At 41.5% G+C, this 16178-nt stretch overlaps 1 protein-coding gene and 1 long non-coding RNA gene across 4 annotated transcripts in view; one reads left to right on the top strand and one right to left on the bottom strand.

Moving 5' to 3' along the window:
• Positions 1-16178, bottom strand: part of LOC140707986 (uncharacterized) — a 479255-nt gene that overhangs the window by 119938 nt on the left and 343139 nt on the right. The window lies entirely within an intron of this gene.
• The window catches only part of LOC140707983 (epidermal growth factor receptor), an 81905-nt gene that overhangs the window by 23001 nt on the left and 42726 nt on the right, over positions 1-16178 (top strand). For all 3 annotated transcript variants that reach the window (XM_078377463.1, XM_078377464.1, XM_073002570.2), the window contains exons 7-11: positions 3659-3800; positions 6474-6590; positions 8184-8310; positions 8399-8472; positions 11961-12051. In XM_078377463.1, coding sequence (XP_078233589.1) covers positions 3659-3800; positions 6474-6590; positions 8184-8310; positions 8399-8472; positions 11961-12051 — 551 coding nt within the window. The remainder of the gene's footprint in view (positions 1-3658; positions 3801-6473; positions 6591-8183; positions 8311-8398; positions 8473-11960; positions 12052-16178) is intronic.

Genomic DNA, 16178 nt, shown 5'->3' on the forward strand with positions numbered 1-16178 from the left:
GATGACTGGAGGCTGGCTGAGCTGATATTAAACCAACTGAGGTTCTGCTGAATTCAACCTGTTCCCCCAAGATAGACTTGTTACAAATTACTTATGAGCACCTGACTTTGTACTGAGATATGGGTGTAAATCTGGGCCGAGAAGAATTTTAATTTGGCATAACTCAGGTCTATTTCTCCAATTTTTTGGCTCTTCTGCTACTGATCTCAGCACAGCAGTTATGCTAGGAGATTAATTTCTGCTAGCAAATCTTAGTTCAATGGAAGTGATATAACTAGGAGCTTGAAATTCCCGTGTTTCCCCGAAAATAAGATAGGTCTTATATTAATTTTTGCTCTAGAACACGCAGTTGGGCTTATTTTCAGGGGATGTTTTTTTTTTTTTCATGTACAATAATCTACATTTATTCAAATACAGTCATGTCATCTTCTGGTTGGAGGGCGGGGTTTCACATAATTAGGTCTTATCTTTGGGGCAGGGCTTATATTATGAGCATTCTGAAAAATCATACTAGGGCTTATTTTCAAGTTAGATCTTATTTTCAGGGAAACAATGTACTTTTCTTAAAAGAACAAGCAAATGAGATACTACAGTGATTTTTGAAGAGATCTTTAAAATAGCCAATTATTGTGTAGCAAAGGTATGAAGACACAAACATGTGTCAGGACATAATAAGTTGTATTAAGTATTACAAAGGGATAGGGGAGCTAAACACACAGCTGCCATTTTTTTCCTCCTGACTGAAAATGTAATGAAGTATTGATCTTGGCAAGGAGACCCTGTTTTGAATATTTTTTTTTCATGGGTATAAAGGACTGGTAATTTAAATTGAAATTCTTCAAGCACATGAACTAAGGATTGCAAGATTAGGATCAAACCTCATCTCAGCATTAACATTTTTCAGCTGTAAAATGCCAATAACCTGTCTGGGGGCAGTATCAACCCCCCTTTTCACCACTTGGGACTTCCATATAACACTGCTTGTTCCTCCTCCTCAGTTTTCAAAACCAGAGTTTATCAGATGGCCTACCTTCAAGAGGGGAGAGAAATAGCTTTTAAAGGAAGAATCATACCCTTTGGAGATACCAGGAGTGTGAGTCTCCATTTCTGGCATGCAGGCCACAGGTTGCACAGTTCCCCTGCCCTAGCTGAATGCTATGCCTCCAACCATGCTTGCACATGAAGCATAATCTAAATTTGTCATAACGGGGACTGTTAATCACAAACAGTACATTTAAATTGTTTATAGGGACATGGCATACATGGAAGTCCCCATAAGATGGCACCAACATTATTTTAAGGTAGCTGTAGATTATATTATACTGAAAAAGAAGTATTAAAAGTGTTGAATTAGTGAACATTTACTCCAGAGCTGACATAAATTAAGATCATAACTTTGACTTTTGCTGCATTTTGCCTTAGATTAAAGAAATTAAAAATACAAACAGTAAAACTATAAAAAATTAAACAGCTAAATGATCCCACTGTAGTATTGTTGAGAAGCAGATTCATGCAGGCATCAGTAAGATAATAAATACAATTCACTTGGTAAAATAAGTTGTGATAAAGGGACAACAGGATTAGTAGATGTGAGCCATAACACCCTCAGAAGCAGAAATGCAAATAGGGGGGAAATGGTTTGACAGAATGAATGCTAGAAGTAATAAAAAATAAATGAAAATGAAAAAAGGCCATGTCAAAGAATTACTGAAGAACATGTGAAACAAAACTGTAGGAGCCAAAAAAATTGTTTGAAACAACTTAAAGAAAAGGACACCTAACGAAGATCTGAGTCTCTTATAATGTGCATAAGATCAAGGATGCAACAAGTATACTGAAAACTACAGCTGATGGATACTCAACACAAGTGTAATATCAGGGTGTGTAATTAGTATATTAAAAAGCTGATTGAAGATAACATATCAACACAGTTTATTATATAATATATTGATAATTGATAATTATGTGCCATCAAGTTGATTCTGACTTCCAGGGTTCCCTCGGAATAAAGGGCTCAGAAGTAGTTTAATTTCCTAAAGCTATATATACTGGCTCTTCTCCTGCGAAGCTCGGTGGAGAATCAAAATTCCAACCCTTGATATTTCAACTCAAAGAGCTGTCCAACGAGATGTTAATAGGGACTGAAAGTACAGCGATTTGAATTATAGTGTCACTATTTTTTATTTATTTATTTATTTATTTATTTATTTATTTATTTATTTATTTATTTATTTATTTATTTATTTATTTATTTATTTATACCTCGCCTATCTAGTCATTTCGACCACTCTGGGCGGCTAGCAAAAACATCCAGTGCTTCTGCATTCAATGATGATTTCACAATTATTTAAAGTGGTAGAAGAAGACAACATTAGTAAACCATTCCATTAAATTTATAGAACAAGAATTGCCAAAATTTGGCTGAGACTTGCTTTTGTTATCTTACCCACAAAGGAAAATGCTAAAGCTTGTAGTAACCACAGAAAAATGTGTATTTGTGGCATTGCTTTGCAATCTGCAGTTTGAAAACATCTTTAGAGAAGCTTTTAATGGCTGAAATCCTGTTGCACAGCTCTGTGTACATAGCAAGGATGATGTCAGGGCAATTTTGGGAGGCACATGACAAATGCACAATGCATGATAATCCATAAGAAGGAAGCAATCAAATAAACATAAAGACCCAAAATGAAGGTGTAGAACATGTTGACAAATACAAGTACCTTGAAAAGCAGTCAAGAGAACTGTAGAGTCATTGCCATGCAATAAAGGAATAGACTAAGGTAAAGAACGCAATATTTATTTATTTATTTTATTTTATTTATTTTTGGACTTATATACCGCCTCATAGCGCTACAAGCACTCTCCGGGCGGTTTACAATTTAATTATACAGGCTACACATTGCCCCCCACCCCCAGCAAGCTGGGTACTCATTTTACCGACCTCGGAAGGATAGAAGGCTGAGTCAACCTTGAGCCGGCTACCTGGGATTTGAACCCCAGGTCGTGAGCACAGTTTTAGCTGCAGTACAGCGTTTTAACCACTGCACCACGAGGCTCTGCAATATGCAACAGAAGCTTGAAATCGGTTGTGAGAGTGTGCATTATACTGTGATACATATTATCACTTACATAGACTAGCATAGAATTGTGGATTTATTGTAGGATACTAAAAATTTCCTGGATTGTGAAAGGATTACCAGCAAAGAAATTCTAGGATAATTAAATGAAGACCAAGAAATCATAAAACCAATTAAATGGAGAAAGACAGAATATTTTAGTTGTGTAATAAGAAACTAATAGTATAGATTTTTTACAACTAATACTTCAGGGTAAAATAGATGGAGGAAGAAAGAGAAGAAGCTGTTGGCTGAAGAACCCTTGAGACTGGTTTAAATATAACACAACAACATTATTAGAAGTGCCGCACCCAAAGTCAAAATAGTCATCAGGAAGTCCAGCCTTCTGTAGCAAGTAGGTGATGACTGTAAGATGTTATGAAGTTGTTAGACAGTATTGAATGTGCTATTCTGCCAGAGTAGTACATGCTTTCCAAAACATACTTCCTTAATTGGCTAAGATCTGTAACTGCTACTTCTTATTGTATTAAAACATAGATTGTTCTTTGCAGCCTTGGCATTGTTTCTTTCTTTATTAACAGGCTTGTCGCAGGTTTCGGGATGACGCAACTTGCAAAGAGTCTTGCCCAGCTTTACTTGTGTATAATCCTTTCACCTATCAGATGGAAGACAACCCAGATGGAAAATACAGCTTTGGAGCAACATGTGTAAAAAAGTGTCCACGTAAGTCTGCATTAATTGGGGGGGAAATAGTTTGCCTTGGGGAAAGAATCAGCTTCCTTTCGCTTTATATTTGGGAAATCGAAATTCATTCCTGGTTTGCTTCTAATAGAGAAGTCTCCAGGTGTTCATGCTCTAGAACACTCATCCCCAAGCAGGATGCTGTGAGGGAAAAAAATAGGTAATGACTCCCATAGACAAGACTTGTGTGTCTGAACCATTCATTAGTCCAATCTTGGCTGTTCTAGTCGTACGGTTGAATGAGTAATTTTCTTGAATCTTTGCATCTGGTCTGAGTGGGTCATGAAATTATACATAGCCAAATTAGTGGGCTTGGACTCCGTTGCATCTCCTAGGCTTCCCTTCTTTCAGTATTACTCTAATTTACTGGGAAGCAAGAGGAAGTATGCTTCAGTTATCAAATATTTTGATCTGGAAGGAAACGCTGATATTCTGATTTTACATTAAGAGTGCAATCCTAATTACCGAAGATAGAGGAGGACCAGCTGAGCTGAGACAAGGGCAGCTGAGTCTGTGCTAAACCCAAATCCCTTCCCACCTGAGGATGCTGGAAATACAACATACAAGGGATACACTTGCCATGGCCTCTGTGATAGCATTAACAGCTGATTACGTTTGGATCTGGCAGTAATTCACCTGTTCTACCCGTTCCCCTGTGCACACTCCTTTGGTCACTTCGGTGGACAGATATTAGCAGGCACAGCAGATGGGCATGTAGATCTGTGAGCTCCCTGCAGAAGGGGCCAGCAGAACAGAATTTCTGGTGCCAGAAAAGACTTTCCCTTATTCTGAACTCCATTCATCCAGCTGATTTTTGAGTTAGGATTGCATGCTTTTGTTGTAAAGTCGTGTCCGACTCTTCGTGACCCCATGGACTAGAGCACACCAGGCCCTCCACATTTAACCACATTTCAACTTGCCTTTGAAATATACCATAGAAAATATTTTAGTGGATGCTAAAAAGAATCTACTTCTGTTTTATTGCTTTCGTTGATTTTCCTTGTTTGATTATACAGAGGTGGTGGTTTGAGTTTCTATCATTTTAAGTATTGTCTCTAGTTTTAACCATACTCACACCCCAGCTTTGTATCCACCAGGATGAAAGGGTGGTTTTATTACTGTATCTGAATTCAAATAATCTTCTGGTCAAGCTGCCAGTGATTCTGTTCTTCCATTTGGAGATAATGTGTCCTTTTGCAACTGTAACAGGCGGCCCTGACCTCACCTGCTCCTTGTTCATGAGAGAAAAGCACTTTAGCTCTTGCCCATGAAACAACTTATTAAGGGGGGAGGTAATGTAACAGGCAGCCCTGACCTCACCTGTCCATCACAGCTGGGTGGTGGATCATCAGCCAATGAGGAGACGGAGGGTGGTGCTGAAGGGGGAGGAGCTGAATTATATAAGGGTGTGTGAAGTAAAAAAGGGAGAGATAAGGACTGGATAAGGATGAGCTTGAGATAGCTGGTTTAAAGGCCAGTGAGCCTGAGTTGTCAGTGAGGGAAAGTCTGTGTAATTGATTAAATAAGAAAGTGATTTCCATCTTGATTATCAACCAGTGATTTACATACTTTTATTTTGTTCAACCAATAAACCTGTTTTGTTTGAAAGAAACCATAAGCAGTAATTATATTTGGTGGCAGCAGTGTGGAGAGGAGTGGTGGGCACTTTGAGAGGCCTGAATTGGCAGTGACGTCAGAGTGGCCTGCTACGTACAGCAACTACTTTTATTTATTTTTTATATTATGTTATTTAAAAACACAGAAAAGAAGACAGAGGGGATACGTTTCAATTACTTGAAAGGTAATAGAGAGGAGGGGCAGGATCGGTTCTCCATCATCCTAGAGTGCTGGACACATAATAATGGCCTCAAACTATAGGAAGCCAGATTTTGGCGGAATATCAGGAAAAAACTCTTAACTGTTAGAGCAATATGACAACAGAACCATCTACCTCAGAAGGTGGTGAGTGCTCCAGTACTGGAGGCATTCAAGAGAAAATTGGACGACCATCTGGCAGATGTGCTTTGATTTGTATTTCTGCGTTGAGCATTGGGTTTAACTTGATGGCATTTTAGGTCCTTTCCAGCTCAGTTATTCTATGATTCTATATAATCTTGGTTTGTGGTTCTTCCCTTGTTCTGATTTTGTTGTTGTGCATGTGAACAATTTTTGTACATTTCTGTTTTTTTTTAATTGTTATCATTTATTTAAATACTGAAATCCTGTTTAATAAGTTATGCCACATAAGGCTGATGCCCAGTGTTTATTCCGAAATAAAATATTTCCAGTTCCCACCCAACAGCCCTGAGACTCCTGGTGAATTCTTTTCATTGTTGGGATGATGTTCGGGACTGCAGAATGACAGGGGGAATCTATAATTATCAGAAATTGCTGCCGCAGATAAAATAATCCCATCAGTGGTGTTTTTTGGTAATCAAAAAGTCCCTGTCCCACAGCCCCCAACAGTTATCTGACAAAAGATTATGTGGGAGCCTTGGAAACTTCGGGGGAAATGAAACATGTTTTATTTCTAAAAAATTGCACCATCAGCCTTACATGGCATAATTTACAGAACAGGATTTCAGCCTTTATCTCCTACCTACAATGACTTCTTTATGTCATTATTGTTTTCAACTCCCTTCCTGTCTTTTCTAGATAACTATGCTGTGACAGACTATGGATCATGTGTCCGGTCATGTGGTGCAGATTCTACTGAAGTGGAGCAAAATGGCATCCTGAGGTGTAAAAAATGTGAAGGGTCATGTGGTAAAGGTGTGTAAATTACAGGATTACTTCTAATACATTTCAGTTGTGACACCAATTTTTACTAAACTGAAGTGTAACTCTGCCCAAAATTCATCATCCTATTGGTCATAGTAGATATTAATATTGTTATGCAACCCAACGACATAGGCAACATGAGGACCTAAAAATCTAAAAATGTCCTTTTGTGTTTCTTTTTTCATTTTGTTGTTTAGTCGTTAACTTGTATCTGACTCTTCATGACCCCATGGACCAGAGCACGGCAGGCCCTCCTGTCTTTCACTGCCTCCCAGAGTTGGGTCAAATACATGTTGGTAGTTTTGAAGACACTGTCCAGCCATCTCATCCTCTATCGTCCCCTCCTCCTCTTGCCTTCACACTTTCCCAACATCAGGGTCTTTTCCAGGGAGTCTTCTCTTCTCATTCAGCTTCAGGATCTCTCCTTCCAATGAGCCCTGTCCTTCCAGTGAGCTCTATTTTCATAGAGACCAATTATTTTCAAATATTGTACATGACCATTTCACTATTTCTTACCATTTCCTTGACTGTCCCTCCTTCCAGCATGTATAACAAAGACAGACAGGCACAGAAAGTCTTGTAGTAGCTTTGTGTCTTCTTTGTTGCTGTCTTTTGCTTTGCATTTTTATGCATTCTGAAACAGGCTAACACAGTTACTTTTTGGAAAAACCATTTAAGCAGAACATTATCTTTAAAAGAAGACGCATTGAACTGTGCATAGATCTAGATATGACACTTCTTAGAGAAATGGACTAATCATTATCATTTGAAATACATGATGGTACAGCATGGCCCAAAATTTGAGAACTGTGACAAACTGATGCTGGATATACAGTTCTTGCACTCCTTGGAGATCTAGTAACCACAGCACCTCTTTTTGTGTCTGTTCAGGAGTATACCCTTTATAAACCATAATCATGTTGTTTAATGCAGTACAATGTTTCCCAACCTTGGATAATCCAAGGTGTCCTTGGAATGAAATTCCCAGAAGTCTTCACCAGCAGCTGTGTTTCTAGGGAGTGCAGTCAAAGAATGCCTAGGTTGCCCAAAGTTGGGAGCCACTGATGTAGTAAATTACACTGGAGTGGACCCATTGAATCAGTGAGGATTTGGTGAGTCAGCTCCTCAGTAAGTTCTGTGAATTCAAATGGGTCTCTGTAACTGTGACATACCTTAGCATAGTAAGTTAAAGTTAGAGTAGGCCCATTTGAATTGTTTGAACTTATGGAGAAGTTCACTCACTAAATCCTCATTGATTCAGTGGGCCTACTCTAGTGCTATTTACAATGGTAAGCAACAGACTTTTTGCCATAATGTATAACATCCTGATGTTTCCCTCTGTGACTGAAAGACCAAATTGCTTCAATACAAAATGTTCTAGTCTTCATCAGACAAACCATTATCTGAAAGTGGATCAGAACTCACAGCTAATGTGGGCTGTGACTAAAAACAAAGTTTCGTTTAAAGAAGAGGTTCCCAGTTGTGGAACATTTGTTTTGCTTTGTTTGTTTGTTGGTAAGATTGAAATAATTACTGGAGCTGGAAGATCCTAATTTGGTGTCTTTTTTTTTCCCTTTTAACCAGTGTGCAGTGGGATTGGAACTGGTGAACTAAAAGGTGCTATGGCTGTCAATGCATCCAATATTGATTATTTCAAGAACTGTATCACCATCAATGGAGATCTCTTATTCCTCACAATGACATTTTTAGGGTAGGTGTAATGGGGTGGAGAGATAAAATATTAAGATGGTTGTTTTTTAAATAAGGAACCAAAGATTCAGTTATTCTCTTTCTTCTAGGGATGGTTACACAAGGACACCTCCCTTGGATCCCTTGAAATTGAACATTTTTAAAACTGTTAAAGAAATCACAGGTTAGTGATATTTCCTTCCTTTTTTCATAGGAATGTAAGAAGAGCCCTCCTAGATCAGGCCAAGGGCCCATCTCGTCCAGCTTTCTGTCTCTCACAGTGGCCCCACCAGGTGCCTCTGGGAGCACACAAGATAACTCGATGCCTGTCTCCTGATACCCCTCTCCCCTGCATCTGGCATTTGGAGGTACCTTCCTTCTAAGCCTGGAGATTATACATCCCCATCATGGCTTGTAACCTGTGATGGACTTTTCCTCCAGAAATTTGTCCAATCCCCTTTTAAAGGCATCTAGCCCAGATGCCATCACTACATCCTGTGGCAAGGAGTTCCGCAGACTAACAACATGCTGGGTAAAGAAATATTTTATTTTGTCTGTTCTCACTCTTCCAACACTCAATTTCAGTGGTTGTCCCCTGGTTCTAGTATTGCGTGAGATTTATCCATCAAGCTGTCCACCAGCACACCAAGATCTTTTTCCTGATCAGTCACAGACAACTCAGAACCCATTTTGTTGTTTAGTCATTAAGTCATGTCCAACTCTTCGTGACCCCATGGACCACAGCACTCTAGGGTCTTCTGTCTTCCATTAGAACCCATTAGCTGATAACTAAAGTTTTGATTTTTTGCCCCAATGTGCATTACCTTACATTTTCTTATACTGAAATGCATTTGCCATTTTACTGCCCATTCTCCCAGTTTGGAGAGATCCTTCTGGAGCTCTTCACAATCCCTTCTGGTCTTCACCACCCTTCCTTCCATCCATCCATCCATCCATCCATCCATCCATCCATCCTTCCTTCCTTCCTTCCTTCCTTCCTTCCTTCCTTCCTTCCTTCCTTCCTTCCTTCCTTCCTTCCTTCCTTCCTTCCTTCCTTCCTTCCTTCCTTCCTTCCTTCCTTCCTTCCTTCCTTCCTTCCTTCCTTCCTTCCTTCCTTCCAAACTGAAAGTTAAACTCAACATTAGACCAACAAGAAGATGTGGAGAAATTAGCACAGAATTCTAAATTTGAGGCGGTAAAAAAAATTAAATATCTAGGGGTGATCATCACTAGAAAACCAAGCAATTTAATGAAGGAAAACTACTTGGCAATGCAGAAAGAAATTCAGAAAAATCTGGAGGAATGGAGCAAATTACAAATCTCATTTATGGGAAGAGTTTCAACAATAAAAATGATGATCCTACCTAAACTTTTATTTTTATTCTCAAACCTCCCAATAATATTGAATTTTAAGTATTTCAAGGACCTGGACAGACTAACAGCAAATTTTCTTTGGAAATATAAGAAACCAAGAATAAAACTTAAATTGCTGCAAGACGTGAAAGAAAGAGGGGGAGTAGGTGTGCCGAACTGGTTGCTATATTACAAGGCATGTGCAATGACCTGGATTAAGGAATGGATAACTTTAGAAAATCAAAGGCTGTTGAAATTAGAAGGACATGACTTAAAGATGGGATGGCATGCATATGTATGGTATGGGAAATTCAAAGAACACTCTCAGTTTGAAGAGCATATTATTAGGAAGGCTTTAGGGATGATATGGCAGAAATTTCAAGCACAAACTTATGAAAAAATCCCAATGTGGGTAGCACCAATAGAAGCATTTTCATTTAAAACCTTGAACCAGAAAGGAAGGTTAACCACATATGAAAATCTGTTAACAAATGAGTTGGAGATAAGGGATAAACAAGAGCTCGAAAAAATGGGTATAGCGGTGGACTGGTGGTCAATGGCAAAATTAGAATCAAGATATAAAAAGGACAGGGCGTTGGGTTTTTTTAAGGGCAAAGTTCAGGTAGACAGACTGTGGTTGTATACGGATGAAGCAATAATTAAGAAAATATACCTATCTATTAGAATATGAACTAGAGGATGAAAGGGTGAAAGAAACAATGATAAAATGGGCAAAAAAATTTGGGTATAATGTAGATCTTGATAACTGGACAATGATGTGGAAAGAAACCAATAAGATTTTGAAACCAGCAAATTTAAGAGAAAATGTACTCAAAATGTTTTACCGATGGCACTATACACCCATAAGATTAGCAAAAATGTCAGAGGGTAACAGTAACATATGTTGGAAATGCAGGAAAAAGGTCAGAACCTACTACCATATGTGGTGGACATGTGAAAAGGTCAAAATCTATTGGACACAGGTATGGGATTTAGTAAAAGAAATTACACAGCAGAGATTAGAGCTGAAACCTGAAATGGCATTACTGAATGTCATTTCAGGTGTAAATGACAATAAATTGAAGCATTGTCTTATGTATATACTCACAGCAGCTAGATTACTCTGGGCCCAGAAATGGAAAACAGAAGAGGTTCCGACGATGGAAGAGCTGTTAAAGAAACTATGGGACATGGCAGAGTTGGAAACTCTATCAGAAGCATTGCGGGAACAGCCAAGAGATTATGTAAAACAAAGCTGGGGACTAATATATCTCTGGGCCCAGAAGAAGACTGAAGTTTAGGGTGAAATTTAGGATATATGTAGAAATTTATTAATATATGCTGTAAACAGATATAGGGAGAATAGAGGACTAATGAGGCTGGAATCTTTGACTCCGGGGGGGGGGTACTTCAGATAGAGGGGTTAGTTTAGTTTTTTTTCCTTTGCTATATGGTCTTTTTTTTTTTGGCTCTTCGTTTTGGTTTTCTTTTTCTTTTTTGGTGTCTTGTGGTTTTATGTATGTTAAATAAAAAAAAAATAACATGTACCGGTCAGGGAGAGTTGAAGAAGAGTCACCCAAAGTTGGAAAGCACATCCGTTATAGAAGAGATGTGGTAGAACTCTGTTGTAGTTGTACGAGGGGGTAGCCATGTTAGTCTGTGCAAGGATTCTAGGTGAAAAACAAAATAAAAAGTCAAAGAAGTCCATTAAAAAAAAAACATTAGACCTACTGAAATTAATGTGACATGATGGCATTTTTTTCATATTTTTTTTTATCTCACAGAAATTATATAAATAACAATAGAAGTAATGAGAAGTCAACCAAAGGGCAGCTTAGTATGCTTAAGGTTTTGAGAGTTCTTCTCTTCAACAGTGACAAAAGTTGGCAAGCCTAATTGGTTACCCAACCTGCTTTTGAAACAAATGTGGTTATTAAATTTTGTTCCATTTTGTGTTTTTTCCCCTTCCTCTCACATCTTCTATATTTTTAAAAGGACTTTCTCTGGTGAGAAAAATAATTTCAAAGTGAGGTCTAATGAAAGGTACAATTTTTCAAGTGACAATCCTACATTTCTGTGGTGTCTAAAGCTTCTCAGGTTTGTAGGCACCAATCTTCATACTGTTTAACTGCTTTGGTGGCCCAAATATAAACTGTTTATGAAGCAGTGTTAAATATACATCTATTCCGAAGCTCCCTGAAATGTCATTCTTCATTTTGATGTTTTCATAAAATTAGAAGAGAGCTAAAGGCATTCCTGCTTGACAAAATATATATAATACTTTGTAAATGTTTTTATTCTATTTTTGTTCTCTTCCAGGGTTCTTATTGATTCAGGCTTGGCCTAAAAATTTCACTGATTTGTATCCTTTTGAAAATCTGGAAGTCATACGAGGGAGAACAAAACATATGTAAGTTTCCAAAAAACTGTGTCTTTGCATATAGTGGGGTTATAGTCAGAGAGAAAAAGTGGTCCCCAAACTTTTTAACCCCATGGACTGGTTGGGGAAGGCAGGTCACCGCCCCTCACTCACGCACATGTGCGAAAGAGGGCACACAATGTCTTGCAGGCACGCTTGCACTCGTGCAAATGTGTGAAGGGTGGGATGGTGTTTGTGCAGGTGCGGGTGTACTTGTGCACATGCGCAAAGGGTGGGTGGGAATTGAGGGCTCTCGTGCACATACGTGAAGGGGTGGGGGAGTGCTCATGCTGGCGCAGGCATGCATGCACAAAGGGGCTGTGCATGGGGGGGTGTGCAGGGGTAGAGGGGGAGGTCTATCTCCGTGGTCCGGTCCAGCTCATTCCATGGACTAGCATCAAGCCATAAACCAGGGGTTGGGGACCCTTGCCCCATATCATTGGTTTTTCAAGCATGGACAATGACTTATGACTAGATTACCTGTGGGAGGCTAAACCAGCAACAGTACTACAATTTCCTGTTTTCTTTAAGTTTGTTTGTTTGTTTGTTTGTTTATTAAATTTATACCCCGCCCCTCTAGACCATGTCTACACGGGGCGGCTTACAGCATAAAAAAGTCAATATAAAATATAGATAATCATAAAATGCAATTGGTATATTAATTAATACAATTAGTTTGAGAAAAGATTATAAAGATGGGATAAAATAAGAAAAAATAAAATAAAAGACTTAGCTGACTGGAGGGAAGGCCTGCTTAAATAGCCAGGTTTTTAACTGTCTTTTAAAAACACCCAGCGAGGGTGCCAGCCGGATTTCCGTTGGAAGAGCATTCCACAGCCGAGGGGCCACCGCAGAGAAGGCCCAGTTTCTAGTTTTTTCCTTCCGAGCCTCTCTCGGCATCAGACCCCTCAGCTGTCCCTGCTGGCGATGACGGGTGATTCGGGTAGATCTGGGTGGGAGAAGATGATCTGCCAAATATTGAGGTCCCAAACCGTTTAGGGCTTTATAAGTGATCATTAGCACTTTGAAGTTGACGCGGAAATGGATGGGCAGCCAGTGCAAAGCAGCCAGCGTGGGGGAGATATGTTGGTGTTTTCTCACCCCACTAAGTTGCCTGGCTGCCACATTCTGGACCATATGAAGTTTCCGCATCAGCCTCAAAGGCAGCCCCACGTAGAGTGTGTTACAATGGTCTAATCTCGAGATTACGAGCGCATGTACTAGAGTTGTGAGGCCCCCCCGATCAAGATATGGACGCAGCTGGGCAATCCGCCATAGATGAAAATAGGCGGAGCGGACCACGGATGCCACCTGGGTTTCCATGGTGAGCGCCGGGTCCAGATGTATCCCCAAGCTGCGGACCTCATTCTTTGCGGCAAGGGTCGTCCCCCCAAAAGAAAGGGAGTTACCTATACTGCTGACGGAAGGATCACCCACCCTCAAGACCTCCGTCTTGTCCGGGTTCAGCCTCAACCCATTTGACTGCATCCATTCCAGTACAGTCTCCAGGCAGCACTGAAGGGACAGAACGGCATCCACTGAGGTAGATGAAAATAAAATGCAGAGCTGCGTATCATCAGCGTACTGGTGACACAAGGCTCCACACCCCCTGATGACCCCCCCAGCGGCCTCATGTAGATGTTAAACAGCATTGGGGAGATGATTGACCCCTGTGGGACCCCACAATTGAGGCTCCACGGGGTCGAGACACTCTCTCCAAGCTGTACTCTCTGGGGCCAGTCCTCCAAGAAGGAACGGAGCCAAGCAAACGCTAGGCCACCTATTCCTAACTCAGAGAGCCTCCCCAGGAGGATACCGTGGTCAATGGTATAAAAGGCCGCTGAGATGTCAAGGAGGACCAACAAGGACGTATTGCCCCCGTCGGCCTCCCTCAACAGGTCATCCATCAGTGCGCCCAATGCCATTTCCGTACCATAGCACGGCCTGAAGGCCGACTGGAATGGATCCAGAGCATTGGTTTCGTCCAAGACTGCCTGGAGCTGATCTGCCACCACCCTCTCAACCACTTTGCTGAGGAAAGAAACATTGGCGACGGACCTATAATTTCCAATGTCGTCTGTCGCCAAGTTTGGTTTCTTCCTAATGGGCCTAATGAGTGTCTCCTTGAGGGCAAGGGGAACCGTGCACTCCTGGAGAGACCCATTAATTATTACGGTGGCCCATTCTGTTGTTACAGGCCTGGCTGCTTTGATTAGCCAGGCCGGGCAAGGGGCGAGAGAAGAGGTGGAGGCCCGACAGCGATCAAGCGCCTTGTCCACCAAATCTGGCGTCACAGGCTGAAAGGAATCGAAAATAACCAGGCAAGGCGGAGCGCTGGACATCTCAGCTCAATCAATTGTATTTTAAAAAGGAGAAAGATCACGGCGGATGGCCTCTACTTTTGATTTTAAAAACGCTGCAAATTGGTCAGGTGAGATGCTAGCGGGAGGCCCTTCACCCAGACCAATTCCGGATAAATCGTGAACTATATGGAAGAGTTCTGCCTGCTGATTAGAAGCATCGCTTATCCAGTCAGCGATGTAAGATCTTCTAGCAGCCTTTACCTTGGCCAGGTAACAGTTAGTTGCGATCCTGACAGTGATTTTGTTGCAATCCCTCGGTTTATTATTTATTTATTTATTTATTTAATTTATATCCCTCCTATCTGAATCACATAGGACCACTCTAGGCGGCTTACAACAACAACAAATTACAATAAAATTAATACAATTTTAAGATAGAGGAAAGGCAAGAACGAAGTGAAACGGAGACTAGGGCAAAGGAAAAATGGTGAAAGTCAGGAATTGGCTGTGGGGAAGGCCTGCCGGAACATCAGTGTTTTTAATTGTTTTTTAAAGATACCCAGCGAGGGGGCGCCACGAATGTCAGGGGGATGCTTATTCCAGAGGCGAGGAGCCACCGCCAAGAAGGCCCGATTTCTTGTCTTTTCTTTCCGGGCCTCCCTCGGCGTTAGGCTCCTCAGCCTCACCTCCTGACTCACGCGAGTCACACGGGTAGAACTTGGTGGAAGAAGGCGTTCCGCCAAGTATCGAGGCCCTAAGCCGTTTAGGGCTTTATACGAAAGCATCAACACTTTGAAGTCGATGCGGAAACGGATGGGCAGCCAATGCAGTGCGGCCAGAATGGGAGAAATATGTTGGTATTTTTTCACGCCACTGATAAGTCTGGCCACAGCATTCTGCACCACCTGCAGTTTCCGCAGCAGCCTCAAAGGCAGCCCCACGTAGAGCACATTACAGTGGTCTAATCTTGGGATTACAAGCGCATGTACTAAGGTAGTGAGGGCCCCCACATCAAGATAGGACCGCAGCTGGGCTATCCGCCTAAGGTGGTAAAAGGCGGTTCGGACCACGGACGCCACCTGGGATTCCATGGTGAGCGCCAGGTCCAGATGGATCCCCAAGCTGCGGACCCCATCCTTGGCAGGGAGGGTCACCCCCCCAAAGGAGAGGGAGTTTCCCAGACCCCCCACTGTGGGGACATCCCCCACAGCACCTCCATCTTGTCCGGATTCAGCCTCAGACCGTTCTCCTGCATCCATTTCAGTACAGCCTCCAGGCAGCGCTGGAGGCACAAAACGGCATCTCCTGCGGTAGGCGGAAAGGAGATGTAGAGCTGAGTATCATCAGCATACTGATGACACTGAGCTCCACACCCCCGAATGACCCCTCCCAGCGGCCTCATGTAGATGTTAAACAGCATTGGGGAGATAATCGACCCCTGTGGAACCCCACAAGTGAGACTCCACGGGGCCGAGAAGCTCTCCCCAAGCTGTACTCTCTGGGGATGGCCCTCCAGGAAGGAACGGAGCCAGGCCAAGGCAAGGCCCCCAATTCCCAACTCGGAGAGCCTCCCCAGGAGGATACCGTGGTCAATGGTATCGAAGGCCGCTGAGATATTGAGGAGGACCAACAGAGACAATTTGCCCCTGTCGGCCTCCCTCAATAGGTCATCGCACAGGGTGACTGTGACAACCCCAGACCTACTGGAGTATGCCACACTATAATTAAGCTGCCACCAACCATTCCCTATAAGGAGTCACACAGACCAGGAATGGATTTTTAACAAACAAAAGAACAAGGTTTATTTAAATAACA

This window comes from Pogona vitticeps, chromosome 6 (assembly GCF_051106095.1).
Source record: "Pogona vitticeps strain Pit_001003342236 chromosome 6, PviZW2.1, whole genome shotgun sequence".
In the NCBI taxonomy this organism is placed as follows: Eukaryota; Metazoa; Chordata; class Lepidosauria; order Squamata; family Agamidae; genus Pogona; species Pogona vitticeps.